Genomic DNA, 19,449 nt, shown 5'->3' on the forward strand with positions numbered 1-19,449 from the left:
CCATGAAGACCTAAGGGTCCTAGAAGTCAACAGTTACCATGAAGATGGAAGAGGAAGCTCAGTGGACAGGATCCTAGGGCTCTATGTCCACTGTAATCATAGCAGTTCTATGGCCCTGGACCAGACCTGGAATGTTCATTACACTGAGGACAACTGGCCTAGCCTATTTTACTTCAATAACTGTACTAAAAATGGCTCATCTGGAGGTCAAAGGCACCTGTCCTCTAGCCTTCCAGTTATGGAGAAAAAGTCAGGGAATTATCAAGAATTTTGAGAGAAAAATGTGTCTGGATTCATGCCAGGAATAAGACAGAACTACTAAGTAATATCTTCTGGACAAACCGTATAAAACTCAAGTGAAGTTGGAGACTGTGGCAGAACCTTAGTCTATTAGGGCTCCTAACAGATTCTCAGAGTATACCAAGGTAAGTAAATGCAAAAATTAAAATTAAAAAGTGATTTTCATGCTATAGAAGTCAGCTCTTTTCTGACATTTTTATCTGAAAGTCTCAGATTATAGTCTGGATAGACTAGAAGAGAAGAGAATACAGTCTGCGATAGAAAAATCATATAGCACAAACAAGAATTACTCTAAACTAACCTTCTGCTTTAGAGAAATGATGCTATCACTTAGGAATGCTACCACTTGGGAATGGCTTTAAAAATGTCATTAGCAGTTTTTGGCAACTGTAGTCAACATAAAAAGATTATTTTGATTGTACAGTAAGAATCATGCCCAGCAGAGGGCAGTGCGACTCTCTACACAGCCCACAAGTAAATGGTGTGCACCTTATGAGCTAAAATATTCTAATCCAAGCAATCTATTTTGTGTCTAGTGACTTTACCTTTCAAAACCATAACGGACATGCTTCCTAACAGCTATGTCCCTTGAGAAGGGGGCACAGGGAAGAGCCATGAAAGTCTTTTAAAAACCTTGTAATTAAAAACCTCCCTGGAAAATTTTAGCTCCCTACAAATAAAGACCTATACCATCAATTCTTGGCAAGCTGAGGTTTCTGTTGCCTTCACTATTTATTTATTTATTTGACAGACAGAGATCACAGTAGGCAGAGAGAGGGAGGGAGAGAGAGAGGGAGGGAGGGGCAGGCTCCCCGCTGAGCAGAGGGGCTTGATCCCAGAACCCTGTGATCATGACCTGAGCCAAAGGCAGAGGCTTTAACCCACCGAGCCACTCAGGCATCCCTGCCTTCGCTACTTAAAACTGTCTTTGTTTCCTAAAACTTGCTAAATGAACTAACTTTAAAAAGAGCCTAATATCTCAAATTTTGTTTACATTCTCCTTTTTTTACATTGTATACAGTCCCAATAGCAGATTAAATTTTTTATTCTAGAGTTTTCTATGGAAATGCAGTATAGAAGTGGTTCTCAAATGACATTTATTCTAATAAGGCATCTGCCATCCTAATAATGTATAGTTGATGACTAACTTTTTATCCTCGTCCTAATGATGTATATAGTTGATGACTTTTTTCTTCTAACAATAACATGCTGATTCTAACTTTGAACAGATTTATAAACTACTATTACAGTCCTTGACAGCCACTGATGAACAACACTTATATTCTTTATAAGAACAGGTTTAAAATAGTAATTTTTAGATTTATATGACCTACTATCACTTTAAAATATGTAAATAAGGTCTACACAAAATTCACATTTTTGTTTCCAAAAATTCACATTTTTGATCCACTAACATTTGTCTGCCATGTATGTGCACTTGATTCAAACCAAGACCATGGAAATGAATTATTTTTTTTTAATTTAAGTGTTTCAAAGTTTCTCAGCAGTAAATTTATAGCTGAAAATTTCGAAGAGCCCTTAGGTTCAAGTCTACGTCCTGGCAACTAACACATGAATGCTTAATTAACCATATTTATTGTTTATTGCAAATATACAGGTAAGATGTGCAAAGTTATCAGTTTTTAAGAAAAGAATTAAAATAAACAGTGACAGATTACCATAAACTTATTTGCCACTCAGAAAAGAGACATATTCAGTAATCTAAACTCATAGGAAATCTGAAGGACAGCAAATAAACAATTCCAGATATAGTTACTATGATCTAATTAGCCCAGTCACACTTAATGGTAGGAAGACAAAATAGATTTATTTGTTTATTTCTTAGACTATGACAGATCTACCTCTGAGTAGCCATGCTAGAGAATTTGCAAGAGATCTCCACTGCCTGAGGAAGCAGTGTCAAAGAGCAGAAATTATTCATGTGCTTACAGTTTTTAGAACATTACCTCCAGAAGTGTAGTTCGAATCCTTCACATTTATCTTTGCATTTTAAACAGGGGGCTCCAAATCCTTGCTCATGACCTAAGCCCATCTGTTAAGGAGAAAACATTGTATATTATAATACTTTTTTAAAATCTTATGAATTCAATAAATTCCACTTACCACTCCTATTGCTGTAATTTCAAACAAATCTTTTATGAGTATCACATTATTTGGTTAATGATGACACCTAGATATGGATATGGGGACTAGAAATACCTACACAACATACCTTTAATTCTTATTGGCTTTTTCATGAAAAGCACCAGAATACAACTGTGTAGAAGACTATAAATACTGCAAGTTGCAAAAAAGTCATAAATTTATCTCTTTGGCTACTACATGCCCTGTATACAATAGGAACAGGGAGCAAAGAGCCAGAGCTCGGAAAGCAAGTCTGCCCCCAATTAACATATTTTGCAGCAAACAAGGAATATGAAAAAGATTTTAGGAATTATGATTAAAATAATATTATTTAATTTTATTATTTACTATTAATTTATTAATATGTGATCAATTTTATTTATTATATCACATTTATTATATTCAAAATATTATTTATTATAAGTATAATAATAATAGCAACAAGCATATATTGAATGCCAGAAATAGAAGTAAGCATTTACCTAAATCTTAAAAAATCTCATAAGACACTTACAAAGTAAGGCAATATTATTCTCTCTTTTAGAGATGACAACTGAAATTCGGAGAGGTTACAGAACTTGTTTAAGCTCAAAGTGTAAATAAATGGTAGAGAAGTGATCTGGGTCCAGGTCTTTCTGACTCTGAAGCCTGTGTTTTTATGCCTAGGGTGGAAATAGAAGGGATGTACTATTGCCCTTATTATAGGGCAATATATTTTTTTAATAGGGCAAACTATTTTTTTAATCATATTAAACAATAATTCTTGGGAACTTGCTGAGACATGACTTAATACACAGAAAAGAAGAAGGTGCAGATGAGGGAAAGACACAAGAAGGTCATGAAAGCTCTTTTACCCAGCTATTGATATTAGAGTAAAAAAGACCAGCCCACTTTACATCAGCACATCGGCAAATCAGCAGTGACCAGGTCACTCTGTATTTTAAATATCACATCAGTGACTGCTGACAGATTCATTACCACCTAGTGCCTGGAGTAAGAGTTCAAGTTGTGTCTTTGCTATGCAATCCAAACCAAACTGTTACTTGTTCCTTGAAAGATCAGTCTCACCATGCCCTCAAGTTTAGATGAAGCCTTTCCTTTTTTTCTGAAGAAAATGACCATATCCTCTTACCATAACTAAGGTCAACCCAGCTGCTCAGGGCAAACAACATTAACTTTTAAGCCAGGTCGTCTCAAGCATACTCTCTAAAGGTGATACAACTCTGTCCAGTACTAACTAAACTTCATCACTTTTGCCATGTCCCCATTACCAAAATCTAAAAAGATTTTGAAGCTGTATACTTTAATACTAGGTGACACTTTCTCTTGCTTGCTTGCTTGTTTTCTTGCCTTTTCTTAGGGAATCAAATTGTTTCCTTGTCACTGATGATCACAGCTCACAGTGCAGAAATAAAGTGGTTTAAGCAATAGAGAGAGAAACCCATTATTTGAATTTTCTTTTCTTTTTTAAGATTCTATTTATTTATTTGAGAGAGAGAGAGAACATGAAGGTGGTGGTAGCCAGATGCCGGACTCGATCCCCACACTTGGGCATCATGACCTGAGCTGAAGGCAGACACTTAACTGACTGAGCCACCCAGGTACCCCTGAGTTTTCTGGTCTTTGTAAGGAATGTGATTAAAGAGTTTTCTCCATTACGATACCCAGACTAAAACGAATCGAAAATCTAAAAAAGGGTACTCTTTTTTAAGCTCTAATTTTCCATTACAGGAAAGTTAACAATCCTGAATTCACCAGGTGTATGGATTTCCTTCATAAGGTGTTTCATGTATTCCTACCAAACTCTGATCCCAAATAAAAATTAAGATGACATTATTAAGGCTTAATCACATAGTTTAGCTTAAATCAGCTGCTTCTAAACTCTCCTGTATATAATTCACAGTAAGAAATACATTTTATCTCATAACTGAGATATGCACACACACATTAAATTAAACGTCCACAAATTCCTACCTGCTTTCAAATCTGAATCACCTGGACTGAGCAACGCCAGCCTTGATAAAATCCTGCAAGCATACTCGAAAAATAGCACCTGATTCTCTAATTCTGAATGGAACTTGGAAGCTTAGCTAATATAACTAGAACCCCAATTGGTCAGCAGAGGTTTTACACTAAGGCCCAGTGCTATTAATTGCCAACTTAGAAAGTCAGCATTGGAAAGGGGCAAATTGTTTCTTTCCTACCTGCTTTTTATCTTTTTACAATAGTGATCGGTTTACCTATAGAATTATTAAAACTGGTGATGTTTCATGAATACATCTTCTAAAGTGGCCCACAAATTCTTATTGCTGGACAGGTCTAGGCATCCCCCTGATGTAAGAGGCCAGGAAACTCAAATCAAGAAGGCGGTTGATGGCACAGCCAGTCAGCAGCTTGCTAACCTAACACTCCTGGTCAGGCAGGTACTCCACTGCGCTGCAGATGGACCTGCGCAGAGCATTGGGTGTAAGCCCGTCAGTTCTCCAAAGATTCCCTGGTTCATTTCTGCTTCAAGGAAAAGGACTACAAGCCTCTAAATGCAGATGACTGAGAGCTTTAGAATGGGAATGTACAAATGTGTCAGGAAGGCTGGGGAGGCTCCTTGGAACAAATGATGCTTGAACTGAGAGGAAAGGATGAGCAGCATCTGACTCAGCAGAGAGAGGGAAAAGCACATTTAGGGCAGAGGGGACACCTGATGTCAAGGTCTGTGGCAGAAGAGGGCATTGTTAGAGCTGGGACACCTTAAGGCACTCTAAAGGTGATCGAATCAGACTTGCAGCAGGCTGGAGGGGGCTTTTTTTTTTTTTTTCTTTCTCCTTTTCTTTTCCTTCTCCCAAGGAAGAAATAATCTTCTGAGGATGAGACTGGTAGGGAACAAGCACTGGAGGAAAGCCATGCAGGCAGTGGAGGGGATGGTTGGGGACTGGGGGAGCAAGAGCACCCCTCAAGCTTGGCTAGCTGTGCCACAGAGCCCCCTCTGTGGAGAGCAGGAATCTGGCTCTGAACATAGCAGCCATTTGAGGAGAGGGCTCTGCAGCCTGCCCCAGAGAGCTCAGGAACACTGCTCCAGGGTCCCGCAGGCCACACCCACACACACCCCGGGTTGAGCCTGAAAGGCCAATGAAATCTCTGTCTAGGTTCCTTGGTCCAGTACAGGTTATGACTACCTCAAGAGAGTAGCCCTCCCACCTTTCCAAACACATACAGTTTCATTTTCCCCAAATGCTCAGACACAAGGAGGGAGGCGAATCTGAAAATATCACAGAGAAGGAACGAGTAAATGAAAGAGTGTGGAATGAGATCATGGCAATATGATACATATGATAATTTCTAGTTAAAAATAACATACAAATGAAAAAGACACCTAGCTTTCAAAACCATTGTTCATAGCTAAAGGGATTAGAGAGAGTTTCAGACTGGAAAGTTGTTTTCCTAGAGGAATTTCATTAAATTATTTTATAGCTGTTAAGTATTTAACTATAAAACTTTAACTTCCTTGAAACCCAGCAATAAAGATCTCTAACCTATGCCACTTCTTGGGTGAGACCTTCTTCCATATTCTGACTCTATCAGCCTCTGTTAGGATAAAGAGGCACAATGCCACTAATAGCAAAGACACGGTTCTACTCTAGTGTTTTCCCTAGTGTTTGCCCAGGTCCACACCTAGAATGCAATGTGTTCTCTAATCCTGTTAATTCCAATTTATATGAGAAAACTGCACCAGAGTGGACATATCTCTACTGGTGTGAGGCAAACTTCTGTTTCTGTTTCTACCACAACTTTGGCATTTAGGCATCTGCTATCCTTCCCTTCACAAGTCAAACATATTTCAGATGAAGGAAAGTGTGCTCATTCTGCTCAATAACAAAATGAGTTTCCGAGCCAGAGCTGCCCCAGGCACAGTTTCTTGGGTCCTGTTCCCAGACTTCTTTGGGTAGAGGTCATAGGAGCCGAATTCCCCCAACTCTTCCTAATTTTAGTCCAACGGTCTGGAACTCCATTATCCTCAGCCAGTTTCTCTCCCTCCTTCACTTTTGTGTTCAGGATTCCTGGAAGTGCAGGATCCCAGATTCTTCTCCCTCTATCTCTTCCATCTCCTTTATCCTCAACACAGGCTGCACCTTCTGGTTAGCATCCTTGTGTCTTCAAGGGCCCTGGCTGCGACTCTTAGATATCCAGATCATGTAGGTTAGATTCTGCCCAGGCATCTGGGCTTGAGAATTCTTGGGGAGGGGTAAGACAGGGAAGGCATTATTTAATGATACCCAGGATGGGTGCAGGGGAATGTGGGAGGGAGTGGTGAAGGGGAGGGGGCACCCAGAAAGTACTGGCTCCTCAGCTAAGGCAAGTGAAGCTAAATGAAATCCAGATCCCTGGACTAATACAAACACCGAGATATGTGTGCTCACATGTAATAACATGTTGTGAGAATTAGCTATGCCTGGTATTAAGGAAATGATCAAGATCTACATGGCTAACCAGAGAACTGAAAATGCAAAAGGAGCTCCTGAAAGAGTCAGGAAAACTGTGTGATCTGGTCCCAGGGAGTCCCTGACAAGTCCAATGATGTCAGAAGTCATTTTTCTTCTCTGAGCTTCTTCGTGTAGACAATGAAGGAACTGAGAGCAATTCTAACAATCTTTTAATTCTAAAATTATGACTGCAAATCAGGTTTCAGATTAACGTGATCTGAATTTGTTATTCAGCATGGTTTTCTGCTCAACATTTAAACACTAAATAGACAATAGTCATTTGAGAAAGCTAATAGATTATTGGCTCCTATAGGTTAGAATCATTTCGAATTCAGTTTGGAAGAGTAGTTTATAAAGGAAACAAAAAGTTTAAATTCTGAGGTATAAGACACAGTTCTGTTGCACGTAATTATTTTAGCAGCAAATGTGATATGGTATTCCCTGCAGAGTCAACACTTAACGCGTTAAAAAAAACATGTTTTTCATAAGCACATAGGTCCCAAAGCTCTCTACGTACTTCATATAATTTTAGTAACACTTTCTGGCCAGTATCAATACAAGGATATAACAGATTAATTTCTCTTCAGCATCCAAAAGAGCAAATCCTTTGGGTTGACTATATTTGGAAAAACTACAGTCAGGCTTTGGGAATACCTATCAAAGTTCTTTCAGAAAATAAAAATGACTCTATAGTATTTACCCTGAAATACTAGTCTTAGACAAATAAGATTTTTAAAATATCCTTAACTAAAGGTTCCAGATCCTGAACTTATATTACCATGATCTATGCCTCAAAACATCCCTTGTCCCCTGCTTATTCTAGGGTAAAAAATGGGAATGGAATCAATTTCTCCATATTCATAATTTCAGGTAACCAGATAGGTTGGCAACATTTCAAGTGACCCTGCTGACCCAGGAAAGAGTATTGTATGTCAGATACTTTAAAGAAAAAAGAAAGAAGGTTAGGGAACATCTGGTATTTCAAACATGGTCTGAATTGATTTGGCGATAATTTCAGTCTGGAAGATATTATGCAGTATTCAGGGTGAGATCATCTGATTCATGCTGTTTTCATAACCAAATTTCCCTCTGGAGCAAAGAATCATATGTGGTTACTAAACAAGCAAGTGTTACTAAGACTTCTTTAATCATTTTGGAATGAAGCAGACCTAGGTAGATTATAGGAAATATGCATATCTTCTCTTTCTGTACATGTGCATGTTATTTACCTACTTATCACATATGCAGACATACATATATTCATATTACAGTCTTAAAGAAGCATTTTAGATCTCGTTCAAACAAATGAATATTCTGAACAAAGGAACAACATTTCCAAAAAATAATTTCTCTCAGCACATGGCTCTTTTAAAAACTTGGTGTGATCTGGGAAGTTCCCCCAACCTGAATCTATTTGATTCATTGGTGACACAAAAATTTAAATTGTTTTAGAATTTTTGTTCATTGGCTGTTTCCCAATCTCTACCAAGATTTGCAGTACCCACCCCCAACCCCTAGAAAACCAGACTTAAATATAAAAAGAGGCTCCTTCAACTTTTGGATAGTTTGGTAAATTTCTTAGATGAGAATACAAAGAAATAATTTATGATTAAGAGCTACTATTAATCATTTCTAGCAAAATTGCTATATCTTTTTTTTTTTTTTTTGCTTGCAAGAACAAAAACTTTCCATCTCTCATTTAAGTTCGACATACTTAAAAGGAAGAAGGAAGAAAAAGTTGTCACCACTCACTTGGTTGTACAAGCTGGGGCCCAGAGTCTTCCTTGTCCCTGTCAAGCCATGCTTACTATGCTCCAAGTCTTGCTGGTCTCTCCTCTAAAGACTCCATGGTTTATTCCCCTCACCTCCACTCCACTGCTCAGTTTCACACTTCTATCATGTCAACCGGGACCACTCTCCTCAATGATCGCTCCCTTTGATGGTGTCTTATTGCCACTCTCAAAATTATTTTAATAAAATCTAAAGATGATCACAACATTCCCCTTGTTAGATGCTTTTACTTAGTTCAATGAATTCCACAAGTCTTAACATGGCAGAGAAGGTTGTTTTCAATCCACACCTCTCTCTTGTTCCTTCTACTCTCTTCCTCACAAAGCTCGGCTTCCCAAAGGAGCTTCTCCCCTTTGTTGGATCTCATTCCTTCTCCTCCCTCTGGCAAAATCCTTCTTTGTACATACCCAATTCAAACATCAGTTACTATGCGATGCCCTTCTTGGACTATTCTCAGCCAAGTACTATATCCCCATCAGTCTATTACTTAGTCCTTTTTTACTGTGCTATGACTGTTTAACCTCAGTTTACCCCATTAGATTACAAGTTTCTTGTTCATATTTGAATCCTTATGCTTGCCACAGGGCCCAAACTTGACAGAAATGCCAGAAAGTTTTATTTAATATTTGCCTTAATTATCTAATGATCTTTAACATAGTACTTTTATCTCACAAGTTCACATAGTACTTTTACCCCAGGGAATCCCATTGGATTTCAAAAAAGAGAAAAAAAGAAAAGCAGCTCTGGTAGGGCTAGTTATTGCCCAGCATGGTTCTAAGATGGGTCATCTCATTTTATCCTCGCAACAACCCCATGAAAGTCTCTGAGATACTATTAATTATCTGCATTTTCATCCAGATGAAGAAACCAAAGCAGAGAATTTTTAATTTGCCCCAGGTTAATTAACTTAATTTTTAAATTGTATTGCAGAATGCCTATTCTTAACCATTAGTGCCTAAGTGTAGGTCATGAACATGGAAAGATCCTGGAGATAACTACTTAGTAACTTAGTACTACTTAGTAAGTTAGTTTTTTAACTACTTAGTAAGTTAACTTTTTAAAGATAGAAAGAATAGAATATTTAACTTGATACTACGGATTATAGCTCAAGAATAGAATAATCAATTAAGGGTCTTTAGTTATAAGATACTTCTTATACAGAAGCAAATGGGAATAAAACTCTTCACTGTAGATTCTAGGATTTATTTCCATATTCCTTCAGTTTTTCAGTGCCATAAGTGCAAAGCCAGAGCCCTACATGAATCTGTATCATAAAATTCACTGTGAGCCAAGTGGACCGACATTTTTATTCACACACAGTAGTATACCATCACATAGATTATTGTGTTAGGAAAGAAAAGGAAACAAGTGATCTTTCAACCTAGTTTATACTAAATTATATTCTGGAGGTACTGTGTCACTCTTCCTGGAACTTTAACAAATTAAGTAGATAACTCCCACTCAATCTGTCCCTACATTTTTAAAGGCAGTACCAGAATCAGGTAAGCGACATACGGACTGTCACCAAGGCAACTTGTCTACTTCAGTCTGAGATGTAATCAGGTGACAGCAGATCTCCTAAGACATCTATACAATTTCAATAAATATGATAACTTTTTGACAAAGATCAGAAGTAGATCCTGCTACTTTTTTCTCTTTCTGATAGGATACCTTGAAACATTTCTAACTATGCTTTTTCTTCATGAGCAGTGGTGATTGTGATGGTGGAGCTAAAAGTACCTCCACCACCATTTGTTAAGGTGTTGGCACTGCCAGGCACAGCACATATACCATCCCATTCAGTTCTCCAGACAAGCTTTGGCAAAGTGTTTTCTTCTCTGTTTCACAAAGAAGGGAAGTAGGATTTGGACATATTGAGTAATTTGTCCAAGACTGACCAACTAGCAAGTGGTAGAACTGAGACTTGAATCTTAGCAATTATAACTCCAAGTCCTGAGCTCTTTACTCCAAAGCCATCATTTTTTCTTCTCCAAAATGAGAGTTTGAAGATAAATAATAATTTAAATAAGTAATATTTCTCATCTGTAACTTCTCTGGAACATTAGGTTTTGATCTGAAAAACTGTCTATTCCTCACTAGCCAGGAGCTCCTCCTTCCTAGACAAATGTGAGACTGGTTATAAGGAACCTGAATGTCTGCACACCAGCTGCATTAACACTGAAGGCCCTGAGGTGATTATTCACACATGCAGGAAGGCCTGCAGAAGAATGGGGTGCAAGTCAAGGAAAATCTCCAGGGTCTGGACACAAAATAGGTCTCTTCCAATGTTATATCAAGAGGAAAAATGTTTTAAGAGAAACAATGAATCTAAAATATATTTATATCATGCCCTGGAAAAAATAAAATAAATAAAACAATGAAATACAGATGAATAAATTAAATTTCAAAGCTGGAAGATGCTTATTCAAACTAGTAGACTTAACATTAATACCGAAAATTATTTGCTATATTATCTATTACCTATATATATATATATATATATATATATATATATTATCTATATATACATTATATAGGATATATCTATATATTTATTTATAACCTATATACACGTTACATAGAAGATACCATATAGTGGCCAAGGGTAATATAATGAGGTAAAAATTGAAATAATACTTTTCATTTTTTTCAAATCACTAAATTTCTAGATTTATAATGTTAAATGTCTGTACTGGTTACAAATTACCCCCAAAACTCAGGGCCCAAAATAAACATTATGATCTCACAGTTTCTGTGGGTCAGGCCATCTGGGAGTGGCTTAATGAGATGAACTGGCTCAGGACCTCTTGCCACATTGCAATCAGGGGTCAGTTAGGGATGCAGTCATCACAAGGCCCAAATGGGGCCAAGACCCACTTTCAAGCACCCAAGAATGAGAGCACCCAAGACAGAAGCTGTGGCCTTTAATCCTGGAAGGGACATATAATCATTTCTGCCATGTTATACTTTTTGGTAGCAATTGACCAGGTTCAGCTGACACTCAAGGGGAGGGAAATGCACAAAAGTATGAATTCATGTGGTTGTGAATCAAATGGGGGCCATCTTAGAAGCTTCCTTGGGGCACCTGGATGGCTCAGTTGAGTCAGTTAAGCATCGGACCCTTGGTTTTGGCTCAGGTCATGATCTCAGGGTCCTGAGATTAAGCCCTACAATGGGCTCTGTGCTCAGTGTGGAGTCTGCTTGAGGTTCTCTCTCTCCCCATTCCCCTGCTTCTTCTGTCCCTCCTCCTGCTCTCTCTCAGCTAAACAAATGTTAAAAAGAAAATAAAAAGCTGTCTTCTACAACCTCTTTTCTGTTTTGATTTTAAATCCAAAGATAAATGATTTGTGAGGAGACAGACGTATTACAAAGGGAGGGGACATAGGGTGTGCTTATCTACCACTCATCTTTATTTTTTTTCCATTTCAAATGTTTAAGTGTCTCTTCACCCAAATGGGCATAGTGAACAGAACTTTGCCCCTTTCTTATAAATACTTCTATTCCTATCGATTTGTTAGCTGTTCACTCAGTCAGGAGCAGGGAACAATCTTCCAGAAGATAGGGTAGAATATGATTTTTAGTCTCTAAATCTTATTTTCCATTGATCTCAGCACATATACATACTTTTGGTAGTATATATATATATACATATACATACTGCTTGTGTTTTAGAACACAATCATAAATTGGAATATAAAATGTCAAGTTTGAATAGCAAGAAATAATCAGAAATCTATTTAAGAGAAAAGTTTCACTATTTTTATACTATGCCATAGTCCTCCTTAATAAGTACATTAAAAATAGAAAAAAGATTTATATAAACTTTATTCTATTACATAAATTTATTTGATAATAGAATTAAGGAAAAAAAATTATAGCACTTCTTTGTGATGTCAGAATGCAAATTACTTGATTCCAATTAGGCAGTAGTTATAGTCAGGAGTTCCTAACTGTACTGCTTACCTATTCAAAGTCTAATGTAACCTTACAGTACCATGAGGGAAAAAATAAGTTAGAAAAATCTACACTTATTTTAGGTAAGCAAATGATTAAAAATGTATTGTTTGTTCAGTTTATACTAGTTCCTTATTTTTCAAACTGACTACTATCAAAATGTTTTTATACTATTGCTTAAAAGAAGTTGCTTGAAATGTTCACCAATAGAATACCTCCTCGCAGACTCTATTCAAACAAGGCATTATCCTCAATCTGTTAATTTGAGAAGGACAATCCAGGCTATAACAATGTCACAATAACAGGTTATGATTGCTACTGAAATGATTTCTTAATTAGGATCGGCTGAGCTTTGGCTCTATGGAAGTCACCTCAACAGCTGACTCTAAAAAGTGTATCCCACACATGGCTGTATCTTCAGAGGCTCTTATTAATACTCTGTATGTCCTAAAACTTGAGTGTTGTCATCATTTTTGCCAGGCCTAAGGGCTATAATATTATTTCTTTAGGAGTAACTTGTTATAACAGATGAATGAGGGTGTGGGGAAGGTAACTATATACTTGTTTTACTTATTGCCCTTAACTGCTTATCTAATCAGAACACATACAGGAAGAGAGCAGAACAGGCATGCTTTTGCAGAGCAGAGAATGAAGGGAAAGGCTTGAGGCACTGGCTGAGTCATTGAGGGAACAAGAGGGTCCAAAGGAACCTGGAGAGTCAAGCCCAATGGAGAGAAGGCATAGAAAAAGAAGGGGGTGGGGAGGATAAAAAGCACAAAAAGACAGTCTTCTCATTTTCTACTCTAGAGTAGCCCAGAATTGGCATTCAGGGACATTTAGAAAAAACAAAAACAAAAACCCAAAGTCCAATAGCACAGACAGGGGTCTTGGAAACTGCATGTTGTCACAAAATTCTTGATGATATATTCAGGTGCCTGTTAAAGGGTTTTAAGTTCTATGCAGAATTTTCTTTCTTCTAGGCTGAATTTATTGATAGTGATCACAATTCATCTGTTTATTGTCTATGTGCAAGCACCATACTTCGTGCTTTAAAATGTCCATTTCAGTTATCCTTATACCCCTGAGAGATCAATAACTAACCCATTTTCTGATCAAGATCCCAAGGTTTAGAGTGTTAAGTAACTTTGCCAAATTCACCCAGGTGTAAGTGTCAGGGCAAAGAAATGAACTCAGGATTCTAAAGCTGATAACTGCTGCAATTCAGCTGCTCCAATTCATTTACTTATTGATGTCAAAGTCTAGTTACCTAAACAAAACTGATCAGGGAACATTAACAGCATTTAATAATTAACACTGATTAAGCACTTGCTAACTGTGCTGTTTACATACATTGCTTTGTTTAATGACAAAATTACCCAATAAGGAAGTATTTTCCATGTTTTATAGATAAACTCCCTGAAGCTAATGAAGCTAAGAAACGTGTCCAAATTTCTAGGGGTGTATCAAACTGGAATTCAAATCTCTGTCTGGAGCCATCAAAGTCTGTTCTGCAGCCTCTAAAGTCCCTAACTGTGCTCCACCAGAGTGGGCAATGGTGGACCACTGGAGGATCCTGTCCTCTGGGTTGACTTCATCTGGTCCATGAGAAAGTACCAACATCTCTATTGTTTTTACTTGTGACATCTTAAAAGCAATAAGGATATTAAGCCATCAAAATCTGTCTTGCCTGACTTTACCTTTAATTTCTCCCAATTTCTCTTGGGTTAATTTTCTATTCTGCTACCAATGGCACAGTCTAACACATAGCAACATTTGAATATTTGTGAAACCTACTTTCAATTTGTTGCAGTAACAGAATTTGTAACTCCTCTTAGAAATCTTTGACAACTTGCCATTCCCCAGAAAACCCCCAGAAAAATGAGCACTACATTTATTTACATGGAGATCACATGACTTAGGTGGAGTGAGTTTGAAGAGGTCTGAGTCTAAAGGCTAACAGAAGAATGCCTAGAATGAGAAAAGGCTCCTCTAAAAATCAACCAAGGGATACTGAAAGATTAATTTTCCTTTATAATTTTTCAAGAGCTTTTGAAATATCAGTAGTCTGTGATATTGTATAGAATATCTTCTCAGAATAGACTCTGATACATGAGAGATCTTCAGGAAATTATACTTCAGCCCACAAAATTCAACAGTCCCACTCTGGCATGTGTGCTAGATTGAAGTAATGATCCCAATTCTTCATTGTCAGGTAGCAGTATTAAACATTCACACCCCATATTATGCTTAGTGAAATAAGTCAATCAGAGAAAGACAATTATCATTTGATCTCCCTAATATGAGGAAGTTGAGAGGCAACGTGGGGGGTTTGGGGTAGAAAAAGAATAAATGAAACAATATGGGATCGGGAGGGAAACAAACCATAAAAGACTCAATCTCACAAAACAAACTGAGGGTTGCCAGCGGGGAGGCAGGTAGAGAGAGGGTTGTGTGGGGTTATGGACATTGGGGAAAGTACATGCTATGAAGTGTGTAAACCTGGCGATTCACAGACCCCTACCCCTGGGGCTAATAATACATTATATGTTAATTTAAAAAATTATAAAAAAAATTCACACCCTTGCCATAGCCGCATAGTCACTAGAATGGACTGCTCCTCTCTTTGACTTGAGTTTGGATACATGGCTACTGGGGAATAGCAGAGGCTTAAAATGTGTTCCTACAGTTGGACATGCCCTCTGCCACTCCAGCCTTTACTTCAGGGATCCCATGATCTAAAGATATATGGAGTCAAAGTGGTCCCAACCCACAGCCTGGAACCAAACCCAGCCTACACAAACTAGACCCCAGTGTGAAATTTCCACCTCTCCTTCAAGAGATGATATAGTGTAATAAATAAGAATCAGGGTTAGGACGGAGAAACAGATCCTTAACAGCAAGCTCAGTGACACACTTCCACAATTTGAGCCTGTAACTGAGGAAAATCAGAAATTACTGCAGATCACCTACCTTTGCTTTATTTTAGAAGAGTCAAACTGAATATGTTAATGGAGTAAATAACAAAGGTTTACTGACTTTTCCCTTTTCACTGACTTTTCTCTTGATTCATGCTGTTTATTCTTCTTGCAATGCCTTCTTTGCCTAATGAAACCCTCTTTACCCAATAGGAGTTAGTTGTTGTTGTTTTTTAAGATTTAATTTATTTATTTGACACTGAGAGAGAGGGGGAGAGAGAGAGAGAGAGGGCGAGCGAGCGCACAAGCAGGGGGAGAGGCAGAGGAAGGGGAGAAGCAGAGCAAGGGAAGCCGGATGCGGCACTCGATCCCAGGACCCTGAGATCATGACCTGAGCCGAAGGCAGTGGCTTAACCCACTGAGCCACCCAGGTGCCCAATAGGAGTTAGTTTGAATGTTGTTTCCTCCATAGAACACTCCCCAATCCATCCAAGTTAATTACTGCTGCTTTGGAGACTTCATAATAGTTGTCGGTATTCTTGTGATTGCAGTGCTACTCAAAAATGCGGCAGTCTGTGCACTACTGGTTATTAGTCTGTGGTGAGACATATAAAGAAACTGAGAGTAAGCTATGAGGGATTATTAGCAATTTGACAGTAATTTTATGGTGATGCAGTTAATAATTTTTTAATTGGCCTCATCTTTCTTTTTTCTTTTAGCAATTCATTTTTAGTTTTTTTTTTTTTTTTTTTAAATACTGGCCCATGAAAGATTCAAAGTTTAAAAAAAAATGGTTCCTCCCCACAGCTATTTTGAGCAATCCTATGTTACAGCACTTACTTCATTCTATCCAGCACTACAGTTAACTTACATATCTGTTCAGTTTGTGTCTGCCTTCTTTTACCGACCAAAGCTGACATCATAGCGTTTTGGGGATACACACTTAACAAGTGACATTGATAGCAATGAAGTTTTTGTAATCTTACATTTTAAACTGCCCTTTAATATTCTCTATGAAGAACAGAGGGTAACTTTGTTTTGTTTAACCCCCAATTACTTTTATTGTATGCTTATACCTCATGAAGGAAGAAATATTCTTTACCTTTACTTTGTGACTCGCTCTATGAAGACTTTCAGAAGTTATACTCAAAGAAACAAAAATCCACTTGACTTATGCAAGATCGTTTTTCAATGAAAACATGCTATTACTTTATCTTCAAACAAAGGAAGGGCAAGTTCACTGTGGCTGCAGACTTATTAATGGACTCAGCACCAAGGCATTTGTGCGGGCTCTCAGCTTTTTTTTTTTGCTAGGCTTGCTGCTTAGGTAAGAAGCTATCCAACAGACCACCTGAAACTTCTTTTACAGTTTTGTACAGTGGTCAGAATGTCCAAATAATAAACACAGGCTGAATCATTTGTGATTTGAGAATGATCCAGCATTTCAGAGATTAGATATATTTGTTAGCAGCAAACGTGTTGTCATGTGGCAGCTGAGATGTCAGCAGTCCTCAGTGCCTGGCTTCTCAAATACAGCTTCCCTTCATGCCTTGCTCAAACCCAAGAAGCCCTGCATTTTTAGTAGACTACCCAAGGACCAGACAAACTGGGAATCTTAAACTATGATCTTCTGCTTTTTAGAATATAACCAAAATAAAAGCAGCAATACCTGGAATCAACTAATTTTTATAGCTATGTACTTCTCAGTGTGGCAGAAACAAAGTACTTCCACAGCATGTTCTCAAAATATACCTCATGAATTTCTTGTGGTTCTTTTTTCATTCACGTTCTGTTCTTTCCTAATATTTTTGTCATAGGCAGTGGGTAGTGATTATAGTAGTTGATTGAGAAGGAAAGAAGAGAGAAGCAATTAAGAAGTCATTTTAGGGGCACAGCACGAGTTTACATTAGAACATTATAGTCATGCATACTCTTATATCTCTAATTCCTTATTATTTATGTAAGGAGTTAAGTAAATTGGATACTTGGGGGAAAAAAACAGGTAAAACAATCTAAATATGACTGAAGCCCTTTTATAGGAAAGTCAAAGACTGGGGCTGGATAATTGAAAAGCATACAAATTTTAATACATGGACATTTACCCAAAGAGCAGGTGTGAACTTACCAGTTACCAAGTTATTTTTCCTTAAAAATCCTGAAAATCTATGAAGTTTTGATACCTGTTTTCAATTTGGTTAGTCTGTTTTCCTCTCCTCAAAAAAGTTGGTTTCATACTTCATAGTTTATATAATGTTCCCTGAAACTCACCACCTTGTAAAGAGCAAAATAATTTCCTATAAGTACTATATATTAGTGATCTAATGAGCATATTTAAAAAAATCATAGTTTCATGTCAGTAGTTACCAAACAAAAACTAGTAATGACTGTAAACAGAAAACATAATCCAGAGATGCCTGGATGGCTCAATTGGTGAAGCAGCAGCCTTCAGTTTAGGTCATAATCCCAGAGTCCTGGGATGGAGTTCCACATTAGTCTCCTTGCTCAGCTGGGAGCCTGCTTCTCCCTCTGCTCCCCCTGCTTCTGCTCTCTCTCTCTCTTTCTGACAAATAAATAAATAAAATCTTAAAAAAAAACCAAAAACCCAAAACCACAATCCAGTAATGACTCTTGTAGTACATTTCTCACTAGGAAGAAGACTTAGTTTGTGTAACTTTACAGGTATAATGTAACTAATTACAGCCTTATCAATTTGTGAGCTTTTTCACATCCTAATATGTAAAAGCTGCTTTCTCATTCTTTTTACATTTGCCAATAAGATAAGAATTCATAATTACAAAGTTTTCCAAACCAGGAACCAATACTATGAATTACTACCAAACAATGCCCCTTCTCTGTGTTAGAATTCTAGTGTATTGCTGACAAGTAGTATTATATTATATTATATTATATTATATTATATTATATTATATTATATTATATTAATGGATATAATCCCAGTTGTGCTTTTGATAATTTATTTTGATATTTACTTTTTTGGTCTATCAAGAGTGTAAATTCTATGACACAAGGTACCTTACCTTTTCTGCTCATACTACACTTGCAAAGTCTAGAACAGTGCTTGGCACATGAAGTACTCATAATTTTTAAATAAATTATCTTAATTTGGGAAAGAACTTTTAAAGACAATAAAAAAAAATCCATTATTTTTTCATTTTCTTGTAATTAAATACCGAGGAAAGTGATATATCACACCTAGGATTAGCTGACCTAATGAAGCAGTTTATTATGCATTTGAAACGTCATACTACACATTTAAAATAAAATAATTAAACTTAATGTCTTCAAATACTTTACAAATCTTATAAAGGTGAGTTAAGTAAAAACAAGTTGCAAAGAGTTAAAATTTATTAAAAATTATTTTATTTATAGGTTTCCTCATGAAACTCACAGAACTGCATAACATTATACACTATACTATTTTATTAAAATTACACATATTTCTATATTCTTGCCTTATGTGATTTCTGAGCACTGTGGAACATTATTACACTTGGTAATTTATCAAAGTCAAAAAGAGTCACAGGGTCTGAAGAAATCTTAGAAATCACTTGATTCCCCTGTTGATTTTTATAGATCTGGAAACTGAGAACCAAAGTGGCCAACATCACAGACACTAGAGTAGACGAGGATCCACTCACTCAGCTCAAAATGTCACTGACATCATACTGATAAATGGAAGTGAGAAAGCTGATATACTACAGATCTCTCCATTCATGACAGGTCTTTACATATACTGACATTTTCTGGTTTTGGAGCACACTGGATAATATGGTTTGTAAAAAAAACCTTATATTCAAATTAGCGTAGGGCCAAACTGTATTCCTACTTATAGTTCTCAGAACAAAGAA

General features: G+C 37.1%; 1 protein-coding gene across 1 annotated transcript in view; it reads right to left on the reverse strand.

Annotated features, from left to right (window-relative positions):
- TES (testin LIM domain protein) overlaps positions 1 to 19,449 on the reverse strand; it is a 45,298-nt gene that overhangs the window by 19,943 nt on the left and 5,906 nt on the right. Inside the window, exon 2 of the mRNA XM_082692467.1 lies at positions 2,268 to 2,353. Coding sequence (XP_082548593.1) covers positions 2,268 to 2,353 — 86 coding nt within the window. The remainder of the gene's footprint in view (positions 1 to 2,267; positions 2,354 to 19,449) is intronic.

The sequence above is a fragment of the Mustela nivalis genome (genome assembly GCF_964662115.1).
Source record: "Mustela nivalis genome assembly, chromosome: 12".
Lineage (NCBI taxonomy): Eukaryota > Metazoa > Chordata > Mammalia > Carnivora > Mustelidae > Mustela > Mustela nivalis.